This window comes from Protopterus annectens, chromosome 2.part2 (assembly GCF_019279795.1).
Source record: "Protopterus annectens isolate FY-2018-M chromosome 2.part2, PAN1.0, whole genome shotgun sequence".
In the NCBI taxonomy this organism is placed as follows: Eukaryota; Metazoa; Chordata; order Ceratodontiformes; family Protopteridae; genus Protopterus; species Protopterus annectens.
This window is the reverse complement of record NC_056730.1, coordinates 418,963,499-418,982,790: the sequence shown is the minus strand read 5'-3', so window position 1 is coordinate 418,982,790 and position 19,292 is coordinate 418,963,499. Positions and strand designations below refer to the sequence as shown.

General features: G+C 39.8%; 1 protein-coding gene across 1 annotated transcript in view; it reads left to right on the top strand.

Annotated features, from left to right (window-relative positions):
* The window catches only part of MRPS27 (mitochondrial ribosomal protein S27), a 1,668,787-nt gene that overhangs the window by 1,536,655 nt on the left and 112,840 nt on the right, over positions 1–19,292 (top strand). Inside the window, exon 8 of the mRNA XM_044063934.1 lies at positions 2,984–3,142. Within this exon, the coding sequence (XP_043919869.1) occupies positions 2,984–3,142 (159 nt within the window). The remainder of the gene's footprint in view (positions 1–2,983; positions 3,143–19,292) is intronic.

Genomic DNA, 19,292 nt, shown 5'->3' with positions numbered 1-19,292 from the left:
CTAAACATTATGCAGTCAGTGATACACTTATAAACAATAATAATGTTACTGATTGTGTTGCAGGTACAGTTATGATTGTATAATATTATAAACAGCTGATATCTCACAGAAGTTTAGGATATGATGAAGTATGAGCAGGGGATGAGACTACATCTGAAATGAAGGTGCTAAGTCAGAGATGGAATATGAAAAGGAAGACAAACTTACAATCACTTGAAATTAAAGTTAACTAATATTAATTTAGCAGATCTTTTTTTTTTTTTTTTTTGCAAGAAGCACACATATACACAAATGAACTCACTCATATACTCCAGTACTTAATTATTTGTAAGTTTGCTGACAGAGAGATTGTTATATAGTAGATATTACAAGTGCGGTTAGAATCCTGCACTGTTATCTGTCGGCATGTCAGTTTGCAGAGGAAAGAAAACTCAGAAAATTAAAACAATGTAGTGCTTCTCCAGTAGAGGAATTATCCCTGTAGTCTAAAAACAATCCTATGCTATCCCCTTACATAAACATGGCAAATCACAACAACTGGCAAACTACAGACCTATAGCCATCTTGTCCTATCTAAAATACTAAAAAATATGATCACATACATCTGGTCAACCACCTAGCAAAGAACAAGTTACTTTTCACAGCACATCATAATTTTAGGCCAGGCCACAGCACAGAAACAACATTGCTTACTTTCATAAAGTATGTTTGTTACAGAAAAAAAACAAAGTAAAATGGTAGCATTCCTATTTTTAGACTTGTCCAAAGCATTTGACAGAGCTTTATACCCCCTGCTTTTTCTTACATTTAAGGAACTATATTTAACAGTACAATCAATTGATTTACAAGTTATCTCAGTGTGTATGCCGAGCCGAGGAGCTGTCAACATGATAATAAACAACATTAGAACCTTTAGCCTTTAATATATTTGTAATTAAAATGCATACAGCCACTCACCCAGCAAAACTACTCCGATCTGCAAATGACAACAGTAATATGAGCTGCTACTTCAACTAAACAGCACAAAAATGACCCGAAGACTTCCTTTTCAAAAACTAAAACTGGATGGAACATTTTAAACTAGTCCTATGTCCAAATACAACTAAAATATGGTATGTTCACCTCCTACCTTACAAACTACAGAAATCCTCCCAAATTGTTTTGGCGCTATGCTGCGTACTCGCAATTACGCAAATTTTATTAATCGCGTAACTTGCCTGATAACGATCGCTTACTCTCCAGCTAGCATCCCATTCTTCCTTGCACCATTGATGACACACCCCAGGACATGCTGGCACTAAATGATGATGTGAATTAAACTGAAAGATACATCGGAATTAAAGGGGACATTCATTTAGAAATTCATGGAACCCCCTTATTTTCATACCTAAAACAGAACTTCCTGCAAATTTTGCACTAGTTGAGCGATATTTTTTTTCTTTTCAGTTTGGGATGGGCTTCTCCCTGGGTCCTAGTGCTTGTTTGGTACCCCTCCATTAGAAAAACTGTACTGAAGTGCGTACAGTCAGTACGCTTCCCGACGTCCTTGGGGACAAGTGTCAGCTCCTGGTAAACCATCTTATCACTTGAAGAAAAGCTCTTAGTACAGATGGCAATGAGGTTTTAAATTATGTTGATTCATGCACTATCTTAGTCTAGACTACTGTAATGGGCTGTACTTTGAACTTAACTAATAGCTATCACAGCTTTTTTCAGTGGGTGGAGAATTCTGCATCCAGAGTACTAACTTGTGCTTTTCGGATCTTAGCCTATGTGCTGCAGGATTTGCACAAGCTGCCCATTTTTTTAAGTCATAGTTTTTACCTGATGCACCATACTGTGTCGGGGTCTATCTGTATGCAAGATCTCCCCTCCTATTTCCTTATCAGTTAACTCAGGTTTCCAGGTGAGTATGTGAGGGAGGGTTGTTCACAGGACTCTAATATAAACTTCAGGTTGACAATTTCGTGAAATCTAAATTGAGCATGAATCTTAGGCACTGCTCATTTCCTTTTTTTTAAGATAATTTACAGCAGTTTGCTTACGATTGCATTAACCTGTGCCACTTGAATAAGCTCGCTATGAGGTATGATTTATTACACATCTGAAATTACTTTGTTGTTAAAACTGCAAAAAGTTTTGTGTGTGCCTTGTCTTCCCTTGCAGACTGTCTTAAACTGCCACTCCTTTGCCTTACCCCTCAATATCCCCTCCAACCTTTGGTTAATTTGCTGCATTTGATGGCCACGATAAAGACTTTGTTTGCGTGAAGATGAAGACATAACAGTTAAAAGAGGACAGATTTTAAGTGGATAACCATTGTGCTGCCAACCACTTCTTCTTTTGGCTTTTCCTGGTTAGGGGTCGCCACAGCGGAACTCTGGTCCGCTAATGATTGGCAGTAGATTTTTATGATGCCGAGGTGCCAACCCAAAGGCCAACCTTCAACGAAGGCATGCCCATTCACGCATGTCTTTCGAACTCCACTCGACCACGGGGAGGACATGCAGACTCCACACAGAAGGTGCTCCAGCTGAAAATCGAACGGGAGAACCTCTTGCTGTGAGGCGATAGCGCTACCACTGCACCACTGCGGCTATCACTCACTAATGCTAAATGAGAAGACAGTGTTCTTGTCCTGTGAGATCTCTGTAACTGTGCTTTGTGTGATTGACAGATTGTGCAGCCTAGTTTGTCTGTCCTGTCTTAAAATGTTTTCATCCTCAATATGTGACGTAAACATTGTCTTTACTTATTACAGTAGCCAGTGGAACCTTATTTGGGGAGGAGAGGATATTAACAGTAGTGACATCAGCGTGGCATCCTCTGATCCTTTACATAATTATAACATTCACCAGCACTGCAAACAAATGCATTGCGTTTGATCAGCATACCAGCATTTTGATTTGTTTTATAAATGTATTTTAATGCTGATACTGGACCTGGCATCAGGATAGTGATGACATGCTTTTATCCTCTCCAGATTGATACCTTCCTGAATTTGTTGCAGTGTGGCACCTCCCCAGACTCCAACAGCAGTAAGTCAGAATCAACTGAGGACACTCAGGAAGGCAAACCTGAGGAAGATGAGAATGAAGAAAATGAGCACTCAAAACTGCCTCACTATTTACAGAAATTTCAGGTGGGACTTTTGTTTTCTGTTCATAGTAGTTTGTAAAGAAATGTAGATTCAGTTTTGTTGTTTCAGAAAGTTTTTGGTGTCATATTGTTTTAGTGACCTGCCAGCTTAAGGGTAAAAAAAATGTTACTGTTGGAGATCTTTACACAGTATCTGCATTTGTATCCTGAACGGCAAATGGATCAACGGTTCTCTCACCTCCTCTTTGTGTGCTTGCCAGTAGCCCAGCAGCCTGCTTTACTGTTGTCTCCCATTGCTTGCTGATCTTTAGCGGCATCTGGTATGACTACCATCAGGGCTTTTTTGTCGTCTATTGTCCCAGCTGCTTTCTCTCAGAACATCAGTCCTATAAATTCTTTGTGTTACTTGTGTCAGGAAGTGCGAGTCTCACAGATAATCTTTTGATCTTCATGCTTTTTGACAAGATTATTTGTAATGAGTCGGATGACAGTTTGTCAGTGTGGTCCATAGTCCGAGTCTTATCTAGTCCTTTAATTCAGGAATCCACTGACTCACTAGTGAAGGTTCCAGCCTTGTAGAACACAATATGCTAGCACAGCTGTACAGCAGGGTTTGATAAACTGCGGTTTCATAAATGTTCTTGAAGCTTTTGGTCTGTCCACCCATGATGGCTCAGAATGTACTACCAGAAAGCAATACAGTTTCCGAGGCTTGTCATTGCCTTAGTCTTTCTTTCCTGTTTTGTTTTCTTCCATGTAAATTAGTTAAGCGGTTGAAAACTGCAGCAGAGACAAATTAGCTATTTACATGGGCTGACGATGACTGATTTAGGAGTACCACTCAGAAAATAACCCCCCCCCCCCCTTATAGGCACATTTCTTATAGCTTAATGAAGCAGGATGTTTTTCGTCAGTCTGACTACAATTTTAAAGCCATAGCACTGAACTGTGAGTAATCTAATAAGAACTACAGTCACCATGTGAACTGTCTTGTACCCTGCTACATCTGTGTAGGACTAAAACCACTTGCTGTAAATGTGTTTCAGGATTAATTATGCCACTGCTGCTGCTGCTGTCAGTGAAAGTGGTACAACTTGCCTTTGGTGCTGGACGATCAGCAGGCTGTAAGTTGTGTTCCCACAATAAATGCCTGGATTAATTTGCAGAACTGGCTTTGCAGTATAGTATAACGGGATACTGAACTCCTTACTGAGCCATTCTTCGGATGAAAAATTTAAACCAAGACACTATCTTCATGAGTTGGTGGTAATTCAGGTGAATGTAAAAGGGCCCATGGGAACTCTCAGAAAGAATAGGAATTCTTTATTTAATATAACTTTATTTTAAACAAATCTCTCTCCCATCCCATCTCTTATTAAAAAGCATTTTTTTTGTTGTAGCCTGCCATGACTTGCAGGTCATTGCCATACATATTTTCTTTTTTGTCAGTGTTACCTTGAATGGGTCTATGTTAAATGTTCGAACATCCAAAATGTCGAACATTACATGGTCGAGACCAAATGTTCGACATTTGGATGTTTGAACATAAACAAAACAAAAAAAACACAGAAAAAAAAAAACCACTTTTAGCAGTGTAGGCAGGGGGGCAAGCCCCCCTGCACCCCTTACATCCCCCTGCTTAAATATACCAACTCCGAGACCACACTTCAGTGCAGAAAAGGGAAATTCTCCCTATCTGCACCGTACGGTGCCGTTGAAAGTCTATCTTTGAGCACTGAAAATTTCAAACGTTTGGTCTCGACCATGTAACGTGACATGTACCCCCTTGAACATAGATTCCGTGCACCATATCATCTAATGTTACTCCTCCTCTTGACTTTCCCCTTCTTTACTATTCCATATTCTTTTCCACAATTTCTTAACCCTTCAACATTTTACAAAAACTTGTTTCATATTCTCTATCTCACCACATGTCAAACAGTTCCTAAACTCTATTGCCTTCTCCTTCTCCCCCTTTCTTATTACTTTCTACTTCTTGCCACAAATATTCTTATCTTCTTTGTGTCATCTTACTATACTTTCCTTATGTATTCTATGTCAATATTTTATGTAAGCATAAGGATGTTAGATGAACTGTCGGATTTTTTAAATGTATACCTCCGTGTTCAATGTTGTTATATCCTGCTCCCCTTCTAACTAGATTCAGTCTTGAACCCCAAAAGGAACTAAAAAACATAACCAAAAATGTATTTTTCTAATTTCCATGGGCCTGCCATTACCAGACCTAAGTATTTCAACTTACTTCTGAAGGGCTTTGCACTCAAACATGTTTTTAGTTAGCTGAGCTCAAGCTGACTGACAGTTTGGGATTTTAGAAGGTGCTCTGAAGCTTTGGAAACTGGCCAGCTGTTTTATCCTTGACAGGATACAACTCATATAGCTAAGGCTACTGAAGCAGTAATCAGTATAATGAACATGTATTAAAAATATATACTTTTTAAAAACTTAATTTAAAACATTTTTATTTTTTTATTTAACATTTGTTAACTGGGAAAGTCCGACTTGGAACAAAGCCAATTTTCAGTGGAGGCCTTGGGAGAAACACTCCAGATGCATGTCTTTGTGATATGGGAGGAAACCAGAGCACCCAGAGGAAACCCAAACAAATGCAGGGAGGACATGCAGACTCCAGACAGGAGGCACTCCAGCCAAGAATCAAACTAGAGAACCTCATGTGAGGCTACAATGCTACCGCTACACCACTGAACGCCGTCCAGACATTAAGCTTAAGAAGCCATTAAAGACATTAAATAATAAACATTACTTAACAACATTCTTTATTTGAGTAAACAATTCTTCCATTGTTCTTTCATGTATTTATAATATCCAAATACTATACCTTGATTTTTTTAGTCTTTTTTTTCCAGCTTTTTTAACTCTCTCCAAACCCTTTTCTTTTTTCAATATATTCCTAGTCCTACCCACTTTAAACACTTTTCTGCTTTCTTAATTACTTCAATCATCCAATTAATACTTTTTGTAGTAAATATAACATCATCTGTATAAACCATCATTAATGGTATTTGAACCTGTTCTTCATATACGTCTTGCTGCTTCTGTTCCTTTATTTTTTAACATCTTTATTGAATTACCACTTAAGACTTAGTAAAACATACATTTATGTAAAAGAGAACAAGCCATATCAGCACGTTCACAGTTACAAACATTATACATGACATGCATTCTTCTGTACAATTCGCATCAATCCAACATTACAAAAATTGCTCAATTCCTGGCTTCCCTTAAACCTCACTCCTCTTCCAAAATATTTTTCTGCATGTATTGTTTCCACAATTTCCTTTTTTTCAATATAATTTACTCCTAGACTTTTCTAAATATCCCACTTCTGTTACAGTGTTCACTATTTCAAATACAGTTGGTTTACACTTTGATTTCCACTTTCTAATAACTGCTTTTTTTAGGCAGCCAGTCAAATTAAATTTAACAAGGCTGTACTATCTCTAGTCAATTTAGATCCTGTGTCCCAGTTAAAAAAAAAAAAAAAAAAAAAAAAAATTTCCTTAGTAATACCCATTTGCTTAACCCTCTGTAGGGAATGTGGCAAAAGGAGGATCCACAGCAATCCGTTACCATAAAACCTTTAGCATTTAATAAGTTTAAAAACAACAACGTAACCTACTATTAACAATTCACTTCTCTGATATAAAAAAATCAAGAAATTGAGAAAACGAACTTCACTTCTCCAGTGTACAAAACCAGTAGAATGTAGAAATGATAAGCACTTGCATCTTGGCAATATACAAGACTTCTTCAGATAACGTAACAAATGGATTCCAGATTTTTAAAAAACCCGCAAGATAAGTCATATAATCAAACAGCCAATCTCATCAGCTTAAAGCAACAACGCCCTCATTAATCCAGAAAGTCATGAGGCAGTAACCGGTCTTTTACTAAACTTTGTGTTCAAAACTATCATCGTAATAAGACTTAAATTTTAAGGGACTTGAAATGGAAATGTTTTATTGATTCCTGGCCATTCATCAGCCTGGAATACAAGTTACCCGTAAACCTCTTGCCTTTCAAGCTGTAGGTGCCACAGACTACCCCTTGGGTTATGGGGGACCTGTTCCACTATGACAAAATGGAGAAAATGTTCTGAAAATTCTAAAATATGTTTATCTAAGGCATTAGTGGTTTTCTTCTTTCAGATGTCTTAAAGGTGTCTCACCAATCTAGCTTACACCACATCCATACACTCTAACATACCAACAAACACTACCTAGCACATAACACACACCCACCCACACACACACACACACAAAACCTCTCACAAATATAGTAATATGCTCCACACTATTTAACAACTCATTACTCTACATACACAAAACCGCAACCACACTACCTCACAAAAGGCTAACAGTACCTAAAAAAACACATAGATATAGCCTATGCCATAAAACTCACACTATTCCTCAGGAAAATGGCTACTAATCTCAGGGGACATACACCCCAACCCAGGTCTAAGCAACCCAATCCTATCCCAGAAACACAAGTCAGACCTACTTATTATCAACATAAACACACATAGCATATCCAGCAAACTACATGACTTTCATGCATTCATATCCCACTACTCCCCAGACATACTAACTGTTACAGAGACATGGCTAAAACCTGCCACACAAAACAAAGAAATTCTTCCCCAGGCTATAACATCCTAAGGCAAGATAGAGGTACCAAAAAGGGAGGTGGAGTTGCAATCTTATTTAAAAATACAGTCAACCTCCAACCACTAAAAACCCCACTTCCCAAATTCCAGAATGTAGAGACATTAGGCTCCATTATGTCCCTTAAAAACAAAGAGAATCAGCATCCTCTGTAGATGTTCTTAGTGTTTCACTGTTGCAGTCATTACATTTGGGTACTCTGCTTGCAGGTTGCCCTCAGTCGGCCTGATTAACAAAGTCTTGGGTCCTGCGTCGTTTGCTGTCCCTTCTTCCATGACGTCAGGTCGTCAGGGGTATAAAACATGCAGCTGATGCCATTACATCAGTCTTTCTTGCCGTGAGGTGCCTGAAGCAGAAGCAGTTCACAAGTGCCGGTAGGCCGACTCCTGAAATTTTCGTTTTTGCGTTTCAGAATCGAAGTCTTCAACTAAAAGCTAAGTACTCCGTTGGGGAAACTTTATCTTGCTCCTTCCTGAAGTCAGTAAAAGTTAATAATTGCATTACTTTTGGAAAGCAAATGCCTCATAAAGATTTTCATTCGTACTGTATTCCTTGCCTAGGCCCTGACCACGACGTACCTTGTTGTCGGTTTTTGTGCTTTATTTAATCAGCGCACTATCCATCGTCTGTATATTTTTGCCTCTAAATATTTCGGTTCTCGGTTTAATTATCCAGAAATGTCATTGGTTAGCCATCTGACTACTGGAATTCCGAAAAAACACAAAGATAAAGACAGAGACAGGCTGCCGAGGTCCAAAACTGCCGCCAACGCTTCTCTTAAGCCAGTTGCCAGTTTGTCAGTACTCAGTGAGGTGCTTTCGCAGCCCCTGATACCCACTACTTCTGATTTGAGGGCTCTAATGAGACCCATTCGGAGTCCAGCATGCTGCGAGATACTTCAGCTATGGAACCCGTGGATATCTCTACCTTGGATGGGTCCGGAGCCGCTGTGCAGGCACCGGCTTCTGAGGGTGTATTCAGGCCTACGGACTTGCATATTAAATTGACGCCTCCTTCATTAATAAGGCCTAAATCTCGATCCATGTCTAAAAAAACGATGCCCAGGCCACATGCTCAGGCCTCTATGCCTAAACAAAAAGTGATAAAAATGGCTGAAGATCTAATAACTCTAATCAGGGGTAGTCAACCCCCCCCCCAAGAGGCCTAGGGCTGAGCTTTATTATGAATCTTCTGATCAGGATTCTGTTTTTTCTGTCTCTTCTGATGACCTGGATTTGTCCTTACCTACTTATGAGGATTCTGATGCAGAGGACTGTATTCCCTCTGCTTCCCCTCCTGAGGATTTTTCTTTTGGGGAAACCTTACATACTCTGAGGGAGCATTTTCACTGGGAAAGCCAGGAATTTTCTGATTAAAAAAAAGAGGCTTAGGGATTTCCTTCTCCTACCTCAGCATAGGCCTTTGGCTATTCCTCCTGTACTAGTTATTGTTGATGATGCCTTCTCGGAATCCAGTTTGGCCCCTGATTCCCTGCCTCCTGCTCCCAGTAAACCTGACAGATACTAGAGGGTCCCTGAGTCCCATAAGTTCCTTTTCAAAAATCCTATTGCAGATCCAGAGACCATTTCACAGGGGCCCAAGGGCATTAAGGCATCTGCTGCTAAAAATCCTACCCCTTCTGATAGAGACTCCAGGGCGCTGGATAGATAGGGTAAAAAGGTTTATACTTCAGCAATCTTGGCAATTAGAGCTTTAAACTGCCAATTTCATATGTTAAAATATCAGCAACATGTTATTGGACTGCTTAAACAGAAAATAATGTTGATTCATGGCTGTGTGGAAAATAAAGACTTACAGGATTTCATGCATTCTGCTGAACAAGTTGGAAAACATACTTTGCAGTGTGGTTTTGATTCTTTAGAGGCCTCTTGCAGGGCTGCTATTGCTGGGTCTGTGCTTAGAAGGCATGCTTGGCTTAAAGAGCAATTTTTGCCTGATCATGTTAAAGCTAAATTGTTGGATGCTCCTTTAATTCAGGGCCACCTGTTTGGCAACAAGGCTGAAGAAGTTCTTAAAAAGATGGAAGATAAAGCTAAATCTATGCAAACTGTTAAAGATTTTTTACACGTTCAGCCTCCTAGATTTAGTAGACACTGTCCTAAGAACTGGTCCTTTCCAGCCCCTTCCAGGTCTTCTCAAGCCAAACCCAGACACAGCAAAAACCCCAGGTTTCAGTCCCAGAGGGCACACAGGACTAAGCAGTGGGGGGCCTTCACTTCCAAATCTGGGAATAATAAGACTCTTCCCCTATGGTAAATTATCTCAATGACTTCCTTTTAAAATTTCCAAGCACTTATGAACTGACTGCCCCTTTGGGGGGAAAGATTGCTCTTCATGCAAAGAATTGGGAACTCATTACCCAGGACAAATGAGTTTTAAATATAGTGTCCCAGGGATACAGATTTCACTTCCACACGTTGCCAACCCCAAGCGGGTGGCCGGACCTATCCCCAAATCAGTGGGCAGAGGCCCAAAAACAAGTACTTTCTGTCTTAAGCATGGGGGCTATTAAACTGGTACCAGAAGAGGAAAAGGGACAAGGTTTCTACTCGAGACTTTTCCTGGTACCCAGAAAAGACAATTTATGGCATCCTATCCTGGACCTGTCTACTCTAAACACCTTTCTGGAGATTCCAAAATTCAAGATGCTGACTCTTCACCAATTACTTCCTATGCTAGGCAAAGACGCCTGGTTGGCAACACTAGATCTAAAAGAAGCATACCTGCACATCCCAATCAGGGCAATACCTATGCTTCAAAGCAGGCTACATGCACTATCAGTTCTCTGCACTGCCCTTTGGCTTATTTACTGCGTCCCGGGTATTCACAAAGTGCTTAGCTCCAGTGATTGCATTTTGCAGGCAAAGAAGTATTCAAATATACCCATACCTGGACGATTGTCAAATTCAGGCAGAAAGCCAGGACATACTTTTGAATCATCTGGCATTTGTAAAAAGGGTTCTAACTTGTCTGGGGTACGCCATAATCGAAAAGAAATCACAACTGGTACCAAGACTGCATATGAGGAAACTACAGTGGTATCTAAAAAGCCTATGGAGTCAACATTCTCACAGCCTAGAAACAATGATTCCTGTCATACCTTGCCTATGCCTAGAGTTCCTTTGGTGGGCAGAGGCCTGCCACCAAAACAAGGGACTACCTTTCACACCACCCCCTGCCACCCAAACCCTAACAACAGATGCATCAGACTATGCATGGGGGGGGGGGGGGCTCACCTGGCAGGGAAGTGCATTCAGGGCAAATGGAACCCAAGTCAAATGCACTTGCATATCAATCAAAAGTAAATGTTAGCTGTACAGAATGCTCTCACAGCCTTCAAGGACTACATTCTTCCAGGACAACTAATGGTAAAGACGGACAACACCACGGTCATGTGGTACATAAACAAGCAGGGGGATGCACATTCTTACCCCCTCTACAGACTAGCCATGGCATTGTGGAACACAGCCTTGAGATACCAAGTGCACCTACAAGCTCAATTCCTGCCAGGAAAGTTAAATACACTGGCAGATGGACTAAGCAGAAACCTTATGGACCCACACGAGTGGAAACTGGAACCAAGGATTTTCAACATGTTGACAAGCGAATGGGGGAGCCCAGATATAGACCTGTTTGACTCCCCCCAGAACTACCAATTGGACAAATTTTGCACAAGGACTCCCCAAAAACATGCCTGGAAAGTGGATGCTCTGTCCTTCAGCTGGAAAAAACTATCAGTCTCTGCCTTCCCCCGCTGCCTCTGCTCCCCAAAGTACTGCTAAAAATCAAACAGGACAAACCAAGGATGATTTTGATTGCTCCAGACTGGCCGCACCAACACTGGTACCCTCTTCTGCGCACTATGTCACGGTTATGAACATGGCACCTGCCTCAGACCCCTTCCCTGCTGTCTCAGCAGGAGAACCAGATTTTGCATCCTCAGCTTCCAACACTGAACCTTGCTGCCTGGCTAATTACTTAAATTCTCCCTTACATTCTTAAATTCTCAGCAAACCTGTGATGGATGTCATCTTAGAGGCAAGGAGGCGTAGTACTAGAAAATCTTATGCTGAAAAATGGAAAAGATTCTGTGCCTGGAACCAGTTTCAAGGGATGAGCACAGCAGCACCCAATTTACCTCAGATTTTACAAAACTTAACTGAGATGCTTCACAAGGGCCTGTCTTTTTCCTCCAGTAAAATCCACTCCTCAGCCATTTCAGCTCATTATAACACAGAACCTCCCCTCTTCTCTTATCCACTGCTCAAGCAGTACCTCAGAGGGGCCAAAAATTTGAGACCGCCCAGGAGAGCTCCAACCCCAGCCTGGGACCCTAACTTTGTATTAGAGAAACTCACTCTCCCTCCTTTTGAGCCAGCTGCTACTGCAGACTTAAAATTTCTTTCTTGGAAAACAGCTTTCCTTTTAGCAATCACTTCAGCTAGAAGGGTATCTGAATTACAGGCCCTTATGGCAGTGGTGCCTTTCATCATCTTTCATACGGACAGGGTATCACTCAGGACCAATCCATCCTTCATGCCCAAGGTGGTATCCAGTGTGGCTCTAAATCAGTCCATTCATTTGCCAACCTTCTTTCCCAATTCACAAAACAAAGGGGAATGGATTCTGCATTCCTTGGATGTACACAGACAACTTAGATTCTACTTGGACAGGACTAAACCTCAAAGAAAATCTGAACAACTGCTGGTAGCATTTGCTGCAGGGGCAGAGGGGAAGGCTATTTCAAAACAAACCATTTCTAAATGTATAAGCCATTGCATTAATTTCTGCTATAAGCACCATAGAAATCCTGTCCCCCAGGGGATCAGACCTCACTCCACCAGGGCTGCATCTACTTCTACAGCCTTACTCAGAGGCGTTCCTACCAGGGACATCCTAGAAGCTGCTACCTGGAGTTCTGTACATACTTTCACCAAGCATTACCATTTGCCAGTGTTCTCTAAATCCAGAGCTGGCTTTGCCACTGCAGTCTTGGAGGGTCTTATAGCTGCTCCTAATGCTATCTAAACTGCTCCTCCCAACCATAGCTTTGGGAATCTTCACAAATGTAATGACTGCAACAGTGAAACACGAAGAACATACTACAGTTGTGTACACTTACCATAATGTAGATGTTAGAGTGTATTCACTGTTGCAGTCCTGGTTATCCTCCCTCCTTCCCCCTAACTTCTTTTGGCTATACCTCTACTTTCCTTTACTATGCTTAAAAGCCTTTTTGGTGTATTTGCTTTTTTGTTGGAGGTATACCTTTGTGTTTTTATGTTTAATTGCTCCTCATTAGGGGGGCACCTGACATCTGGGTCAAGAAAAACTGATGTAATGGCATCGGCTGCATATTTTATACCCCTGACAACCTGACATCATGGAAGAAGGGACAGCAACCGACTCAGGACCCAAGACTTTGTTAATCAGGCCAACTGAGGGCAACCTGCAAGCAGATTACCCAAATGTAATGACTGCAACAGTGAATACACTCGAGCATCTACATTTATGGTAAGTGTACACAACTGTACTTTATATTGCTCCAGGAAATAACTCACCTGTAATAGAAGAGATACTACAATGGGCCACAATCAACCTACCCCAAGAACCCATTCTGCTAGGCGACCTAAACTTAGACTGGCTAGCCTGTAACTCCAACAACCCCTCAAACCATATTAACTTATTTGGATTTATTAACTTATTTGGATTCTCACAACTAATCCAAGAACCTACCAGGGTAGACAAAAAAATCCAGTAGAACCTCCATTCTAGATTGGACACTAGTTAATATCCTCACAGAAAATTATCATGTGGGCTGCTTACCTGATGCCTTGAGTGACCACTGCCCCACATTTCTCCTTCGTAAATGGGCAAAAACACCCAAACCGATGCTATTCAAGGAGACTAGGGACGAGCACAAAGTCAATCCACAAACTCTTAACAGTATGCTCCAGCAACCAGTACTGGAGTCCACCAAAAACTCTATCTTTAGACCAGGCAGTTGATTTTTTTAATACTACTTTTATGAATGTACTAAATATACTAGCTCCCATCAGGAAACTCAGGACTAAAGTTAACTATGCCCCATGGCTAAATAGGACAACAAAAGCCTTAATAAAAGCCAGAGACAATGCCTGGAAAAATTGGAAAAAGAATAACACTATCCAAGACTGACAGAAATATCATGAATTACGAAATAAGGCCAAAACCCAAACAAAAGTAGATAAAAAGAACTACTTGGACATCCAAAACAAGCACTCTAGAAACCCCCAAAAGTTCTGTCAAGCCATCAATACCCTTCTAAAACCACGCAAAACCATCACCCCATCTTCCAACAATAATTCTGATAATGATAGCATAGCTTCAGAATTCAACCATCACTTCACAGAATCTATCCAACTATCCAACAAGAACACTAAAACCACTCCAACTGTAGAACAAGCTAACATACCCACCTTCACACTCTCACCTATACCAATCTCTTCAGTTAAAAAGCTACTCTCTAAACTAAAACCTACCACACTCGCAGCAGATGGTTTACCCACAAATTTTCTAAAATTAGCTGCAGAATCACTAGCCTACCCTGTCTCAATTCTTATAAACTGCTCTATACAAGAAACCTACGTACCCCATCTATGGAAAGTGTCACATATAATTCCCCTTCAGAAAGGCGGAAACTCCTATGAACTATCAAACTACCGGCCAATTGCTATCTTGTCCCCCCTTTCCAAACTTCTGGAGAAATGTATTCACACCAAGGTAATGCACTTCTTATCCTCACATAACCTCCTCTCCCCCACACAGCATGGTTTCCGCCAAAGCCATAGCACAACCACTGCTCTACTCTCCTTTACCAGTCAGATTAGCCATCTAAGAAACAACAACAAATTCGTCTCAGCCATATTCCTAGATCTATCAAAAGCATTTGATATGGTCTCCCATAACCTACTCTTCGGCACTCTGTTAACCTTATCCTTCACCCCCTCTACTACTTCATGGTTTAGAAGCTATCTCTCTGACAGAAAACAATCAGTTAAATGGCAAAGTACACTATCACCTCTATTACCATCTACTTTAGGCGTCCCACAAGGATCAATACTGGGTCCTCTACTATTCACCATTTTCACTAACAAACTACATACTTCCACCCTGCATGCATCACTAATACAGTACGCAGACGACTCCACCCTAATCTGCTCAGCCCCATCCATAACCACTCTTCAAAAGCTTACCCAAGAATCCTTCTGCTCCGTGGAACAATGGATTACCAATATCCAACTCATTCTAAACCCCAACAAGATTAAATTACCCCTTTTTACCCCCAATAAATCCAAATCCACACCTCCTACCTTCACTATCACCTCCAAAAACGGGACAGTAATCTCCCCCTCCCCTCACACTAAGCTGCTTGGGGTTGAAATAGATAATCTAAACTTTAATGTCCATATCTCACAAACCATCACAAAAGGTACATAAGAAACTAGGAACCCTATACAAACACAAACAGTTCCTATTGGACCAAGCTAGAATCTCCTTAGCCCAAACCCACCTGTTGTCTACCCTAATGTATGCATCACCAATCCTAATTCATATCAGGAAAACAGACCTAAACAAACTATCAGGTAAGCCGCTATCACCAATTAGTCCTCGCCTTCAACATAATAAGGAACCCTCAGAAAACCCCAGCCCTAAACCAACTTCTAAACCAATATTCTGCAAATCGCCCTCTACGCTCATCCAACAAAACCTTGCTCTGCATAACCAAAGCCAATAACACTGCAGGGAAAAGTCTGTTCTCCCACACCATTGCTAGGTAATGGAATAACCTCCCCCAAAGTATCTCCTCTGCACCATCCATCTCACTTTTCAAGACATCACTAAAGTCACACCTCTTGCAATCATGGCTCTGTCCCTGTATCACATAAAATCTTTTCTGCTCTCCTCCTAACTTGCCACACCTCATCTCCTCACTGCTTACCTCAGCTATTCTGTACTACTCAAATACTCCCTATCAGGAACTACTATCCTACAAACTATTTCTCACGATATGACATATCTCCTGAATAGCATTATTTTCCAGATTCCATTTCTTCATTTTTATGCTTTGTACTACCAATAGGGAATTCAAAGTTATACTATCTATATACCAAGTTTGCGCAAATCAAACTAAGGAATTTTCTGTCATTCGTGGATTATGTGTTGTCATATAAAGACATGGAGCTCTGACTGTATATATGCCTCTGCACAGAAATGGTTTTGTCATTTGTTGTATTTGTACTGTTATGGAGCATTTCTCCCCTGGCCTCAGCTGTAAATGGACCTTGTTCCAGTCAGACTTTCCTGGTAAACAAATGTAAAATAAAAAAAAAAGTGTACATACACCCTTTCCCTTAAAATCCATTCAGTTTTTCCAATATAAAAACAGCTGCAACACTGACATAATACAGCATATACTACTCCTTTGCTGTTACAATTGAATTTTTCTTTAATAAGAACTCGTTTGTTCCTGATAAAATAGTCTTGTCCGATGTGAATTCACTTACAGCAGGGAGAGTGCCCAAATTTTCTCATCCAGTTAACAGTATAACTAGTAAAACTAGTATACACTGTCCTTTCCAAAAGTTTTTTTTTTTTTTTAAGTTTTTCTGCTTTATAAACACAGTGTGCAGTCTATCCCCAAAACGTGGTTGAAATTCTCTACCTTATCTCAGTATTTCCCAGTTCTTGTTTAAAATCCAGTTAATAGTGTTAATATCAAGATTATAGTTGGTAATGAGTATGAAAACTCTAATGGAACCATTGTCTTTTCTGATGTAAAGACAAACCTGTTTTCTTTTGGACTAAATCAAGAATAGGAGCATAGACATTACTTTTTCTCTTTGCAATAACCTCCTTCTTTATTTCGACCATGAAACATGTAGGGTAACCCCTTTTCTGAAGTCTAGTTTCCATCAAATCACATTCCTGTAAGAAATGACATTGTTTAATGGCCATTCTTGCAATCCTGACAAACTGTCCTTTCTCTACTGTTTTTTTTCTGTGTCAGTGGGTGAGCACTAGAAAAGTGGAGGAATGTATTAGAGTAAGTGGATTTGTGGAAGATTTTTGCATAGGTACACTTGTTCTCCACAAATTATGTCAGCTGCATTATGTCAGCATTGCAGCTGTTTTTATATTGGAAAAACTGAGTGGATATTAAGGGAAAATTAACACCTTTGACATCTGAAAGAAGAAAACCACTAATGCATATCTTAGAATTTTCAGAACACTTTTTCCATTTTGCCATAGTGGAGCAGCTCCCCCTTAACCCAAGGGGGGTGGTTCATGTCACCTGCAACTTGAAAGGCGAGTGTTTTGCTGGCAACTTGTATTCCAGGATGATGGATGGCCAGGAATCAACAAAAACATTTCCATTCTTTTAAAATTAAAGTCTTTATTAAGATGATGGTTTTGAACACAAAGTTTAGTAAAAGACAGGTTACTGCCTCATGACTTCCTGGATTAATGAGGGAGTTGCTGCTTTAAGCTGATGAGATTGGCTGCTCTGTCCTCTAACTCTACCATGTTTTGAAACAACTCTTCTTAAGCAGTCTCGTATTCGGCCAGCCTTTTTTCATTTCGACCTCTATCAGTTCATTTGCATAGCTGTTTAAAGCTTCTTCAAATTTTCAGCCTTTTGTTACTTGAATTGATATACTCCTTTGATGTTTCATTTATTTTAATCAGCTTTGATTTTTTTTCTCTAAATTACTGGAAGCATTCTCCTGGAGCTTGAACTGCTTTTTGCTGAACAGCTGCAGGATTCTTCCCAGTCAGTCTTTTCTCCTCACCTTTTCTAGTTGATTTTCTTTTTGGCTGTCTAAGTTTCTTCTTTGCTGGCATTAAGGCAGTATCCTTAATAGCTAGTAACTGAATTTTACTAAAACTTGTAGAATTACTGGCCTTTATTTTTTCATACTGTGCAAGTTGAAATTAAGCTGTTGATCAATGTGCAGCCATGTTGGAAAATCCCTTTCATTCCTTTATTAACCATTTTCATTACTGCACATGATTAATGCAAAAACTATACTACTCAAATAAGAGCCTTGTTTACACCTCTGTTAATTTTAATTTTCCCTATTGTCCATCCATTTACCAAAACTTTTGTCATACCTTTCTGTCCACTCTTTATACATCTAATCATAAGATGTTCTGCCGATAACATCTGACTTCTTTTTCAAATTCCTTCCTAATATTTTTTAGCATTCATCTTTTTTTAATGCCTTTTCCTATCTTAATATATTTTTCATTCTCACCAAGTACTGCCCAAACAGCTGCATAGTCAGTAAAATGAGCATATGTACTACCCATTTTCCTTTCCTTTAGTGATTCTCTTTTTTTCTATATGTAAATTCTCTTTTATCTTATTTTTTTAAACACCTATTTTTAGTATTTACTTAATCTTTTTGATATATTTTGAACATTTCCCTATTTGCTTTCTTATGTTATGATTAAAGTCTGTCTGTGTCTTTCGTCTTTTTCCCAGTTAGGGGTCGTCACAGCGGAACTCCAGTCCGCTAATGATTGGTAGTGGATTTTTACGTACCGGGTTACCAGCTCTGATGCACAACCTTCAACAAAGGCACACCCCATTCACGTATGCCTCCACACAGAAGACGCTCTAGCTGAGAATCGAACGGGACAACATCTTGATATGAGGCAACAACGCTACCGCAGCACCACCACTGTTATAATTACATTTATATTGACTATTACATACAGAGCTATCTTTTCAAACAGTTCTTCTCTTTATCATGTGTTTGTGCATAAATTGTAATCACTTTTAATGGTTGCCCCTTGTTTCTAATGTAGATAGCCAATAGTCGCCCTGTTTTGACTATTGATGCATTATAATAAATTTTCCTTTACAAAGCATAGTTACTCATGCACACTTTTCCTAAGTTCCACACAGTGTTCTCCCCCATAATTCCATCTGCCCTTTTTTTCTTTTTTTAAAAATATCTAATCTCTACCAGTCCTGTTATATCAGATGACACTTTTCACACCACTAATATACCAACATTCTTGTTACGTCACTAATTACACTATTTACATTTAATGTAACAACTTTTAAGCTATCTGTTCCCTTTTTTCTTTAAATTTTCACTTCCGCTTTTGTATCCTTTTACCAGTAGTATTTCTCCCTTTAATTTTAAACCATTTTATTTCTCCACCTCACTTTCTTCAATGAAACTTTTTTCTTCTTTATCTTTTTTCCTATTAGCTGTTGCCTTCATTATTTTCTTCCGCATTTTTTTAATTTGTCCTTTTTCTTCTGATACATTTTTTTTGCTCATTCCTCATTCTCTGTTACCTTTTTATTTTGTAATTATACACATTTTTTATTTTCAGTTTGACATTCCATCCTCGAATGCCCAGTTTCCTTACATCCCCACAAATATATATTTTATTGGTTGGTAA